Source organism: Castanea sativa, chromosome 12 (assembly GCF_040712315.1).
Source record: "Castanea sativa cultivar Marrone di Chiusa Pesio chromosome 12, ASM4071231v1".
Classification (NCBI taxonomy): Eukaryota; Viridiplantae; Streptophyta; class Magnoliopsida; order Fagales; family Fagaceae; genus Castanea; species Castanea sativa.
The window spans coordinates 39,203,691-39,207,007 of record NC_134024.1 but is presented as its reverse complement, the minus strand read 5'-3'; the positions used below and the strand labels follow the sequence as shown (position 1 = coordinate 39,207,007).

General features: G+C 32.3%; 1 protein-coding gene across 1 annotated transcript; it reads left to right on the top strand.

Annotated features, from left to right (window-relative positions):
- The first annotated feature begins 1,979 nt into the window (after positions 1–1,979).
- LOC142618919 (uncharacterized) lies at positions 1,980–2,698 on the top strand. Its single transcript, XM_075791979.1, has 2 exons — positions 1,980–2,288; positions 2,378–2,698. Exons 1-2 carry the CDS (start codon positions 2,182–2,184, stop codon positions 2,601–2,603), a joined length of 333 nt encoding a protein of 110 aa, XP_075648094.1. The 5' UTR covers positions 1,980–2,181; the 3' UTR covers positions 2,604–2,698.
- Positions 2,699–3,317: the final 619 nt, after the last annotated feature.

Here is a 3,317-nt window from a genome sequence, read left to right as displayed (position 1 = left end):
GTATGAAATAAATGATAAAATAGGTTTTAATATGGTAAAATAGAATTTTTTTTATAGAAATCGGATATGAATGCTATTAGAGCATTCTCATCAAGTGTGTCAAATGCCAAATATTTGGCATTTGACACACCAAACTCTAAAAAATCACTTTCATCAAGTGTTTTAAATGCCATAATATTTTGCATTGATGAACAGTGCAATCTCAAATTTGAGACCGCATTGTTCACAAATTGTAAAACTCATATTATTTTTTTTATTCAGGTGGGACCCACTTTCTATTAAAGAAAGAATAAAACTTGAATGAAGTTGTAAAAAAAATGAATAAATATATTAAAGAAATAATATTTAAATGAAATTGTAAAAATTAAATAAAATGTTTGGTGTTTGGTATATTGTAAAATGAGGTGTTAAAATTGTAAAAATAATGTTTTGAAATTGTAAATGCTAAATTTTTTACAATTGTTGATGAGAATGCTCTGAGCATTCACATCAAGCTCTTCTATAAAAAAATGTCATTTTAAAACACCAAAAGCAACTTTATTATTTTAACCCACAATTTTACAATTCACAATTTATCACATCTTCTATTCTTTGATTCTAAATATTAAAATAATATATACAGTACATTAAATAATATATTTTCTCAAAACTCAGCAAATATACAAATGCATAGCTCAGTGGCAATCGCCACCACCTAAGAATCAACAATCACCGCCACAACAACAACCACCGCCACAAACTACAACCACAATCATCGGATCCTCCAACAAATTCCAAATCCAAAAACCTCAACAAAATTAAAAAAAAAAAAAAAAAAACTCAAAATCTTCAACAAAACCCCAATCCAATAGATCAATGACCAAACTCAACCAACCATCGGTGGCAAGAGCTGTGAAGGATAACGAGCAAAAATCGGCGATTGCCACTGGGTGAGCAGAGCTTTAGATCGGCGAGCAGAGCTTCAAATCATCGACGACCCCACCATCGAAGTCCCTCCAGCACATCCATGAATATCGAATCGGAATTGCCTTCGTCTTCGTGACAGGAAGAGAGAGAGAGAGAGAGTGACAATAAAAAAAATAAAAGAGAGAGAAAGAGGCGCAGAGAAAAAAAAAAAAAAAAAAAAGAACCCGAAGCCATGTGGTGAAGATGCTGGAGAAGAAAGAAGAAGAAAAAGGAAAGAGGGAGTGACTGAACATGAGGCGGAGAAAGAAAGAAGAAAAAAGTAAGAGAGAGAAGAAAGAAAAGTAATAAAAGAAGAGAGAGGAAGTGAATAAAAAAATAATTTTTTAACATATCTGTCTGTACCGTTCCAAAGATGGAACGGTACTGTTCATACGTGTTAAAATTTATAAGATTTAGAACACCTCATGAGAAGGATTTTTTGGTGTTTGGTGTGCCAAATGCCAAATATTTGGCAGTTGGCATACTTAATGGTAATGCTTTTACAACTACAAATAATACATCTTCTTAGTAGTTGGATGTTAAAATTTAACATATCCGGAGTTTTACAACACCGGACAATGATGCTCCTAAGAGATGAGAGATGTCAATATCCTTTTTCTAATTAATGAGATGAAAAGAAGTAGATGGATTGCAATAAAAAATATAAAATAAGATTTAAAGAAAATTAATTATAAATATGGCAGCTGGCATATCTGATAGTAATGCTTTTACAACTACAAATAATACATCTTTTTAGTAGTTGGATGTTAAAATTTAACATATCCGGTGTTTTACAACTCCGGACAATGATGCTCCTAAGAGATGAGAGATGTCAATATCCTTTTTCTAATTAATGAGATGAAAAGAAGTAGATGTATTGCATTTAAAAACATAAAATAAGATTTAAAGAAAATTAATTATAAATATGATTTGTGAATGTGACATGGCACGATATAATAAGTCAATGGCTAATAATGAGTTCGGAAATCATCCATAGCCATACCCCTTGCCTATAAATTACATCCTTCTTATCCTTCTTCTTTTGTTCCATGTGTTAGATTCTTCGTCTCTCTAAACTCTCAAATCCCAGAAGACATATTACCAAACTCCAAGTACAACTCCAACTCCCAGAAAAATTAAAAAAAAGAAAAAGAAAAGAAAAAAGATAAACCCAGAATTTTCCTTCCTCTGCTATCATCTTTTATATCACTCCTATTTGAAACATTGCCTTCTTTCATGGCTGCTGAGTCCAACTCAAGTTCCTCACCCAACCTAAGAATTTTGGTGGAAAGAAACCCATCTGAATCCCAGCTATCTGAATTGAACATCAAGGGCTGGCCCAAGTAAGCTTCTCTCTCTCTCTCTCTCTCAGTTCATTATATAACTTATTTGCTTATTTCTTTTATTTGTGTGTGTATGTGTATGAAAATAGATGGGGTTGTTCACCGGGAAAGTACCAGCTAAAGTTTGATGCTGAAGAAATATGTTATTTAGTGAAAGGGAAGGTGAAGGCATACCCTAAAGGCTCATCTGAGTTTGTAGAGTTTGGTGCTGGAGACCTTGTAACCATTCCAAAGGGACTTAGTTGCACTTGGGACGTATCTGTTGCCGTCGACAAATACTACAAATTCGAATCAACTTCATCTTCTTCTTCTTAGTACTTTGATTACTACCTCCTTCTTCTTCTTCATTGTAATTTCTCTTTATCATCAATTCTTTCAAAAGAATATATATTTATTTTTAGATTGAGTTATTTATGCTACATCTCTTTTTTTCTTTTTTGCTTTTTTTTTTTTTGTCTATGTTTAAATTTGAGCTTCTTCTTCCATCCAAAAGATAAAAAAGAAAAAGAAGAAAAAAGAAAAAAAGTGAGCTACTTCGCAAAAAATAAAAATAAAAATAGAGCTTTTTTTTTCTTTCCACAGGACCTGGTTAAAGATGCATGTAGTTACTTCTATATTATCTTTTTAGTCAAAGAAAGGGAACACGATAACTATTAGTCAATGCACGTCCCATTCAAACTACTCTACGTGATTAAAAAAAGCATTTAATGTTCCTTTGACTGGTCAACTCTTGATATTTTTTATCAGCTGAAAAAGAGCACCTTCCTTTGTAGGGAAAGATTTAGACACCTTTGTTATTAGTTTTTAATCAAAGCACAACACTCCAGCAAAGCTTGTAAAAAAGACATCAGTACCCACTAAACTTTGATTAATCTTTTGGAAGCATTATTCCTTCTTTTCTACAGAAAAAGTAGGTTCCCCCCCCCCCCCCCCACCCCACATAGGTTAAGAGGAGCAAAATGCAGAATTTTTTTTTTTCATTATTATTATTATTATTGTTGTTGTTGTTGTTGAGTTGTGTAATTAATT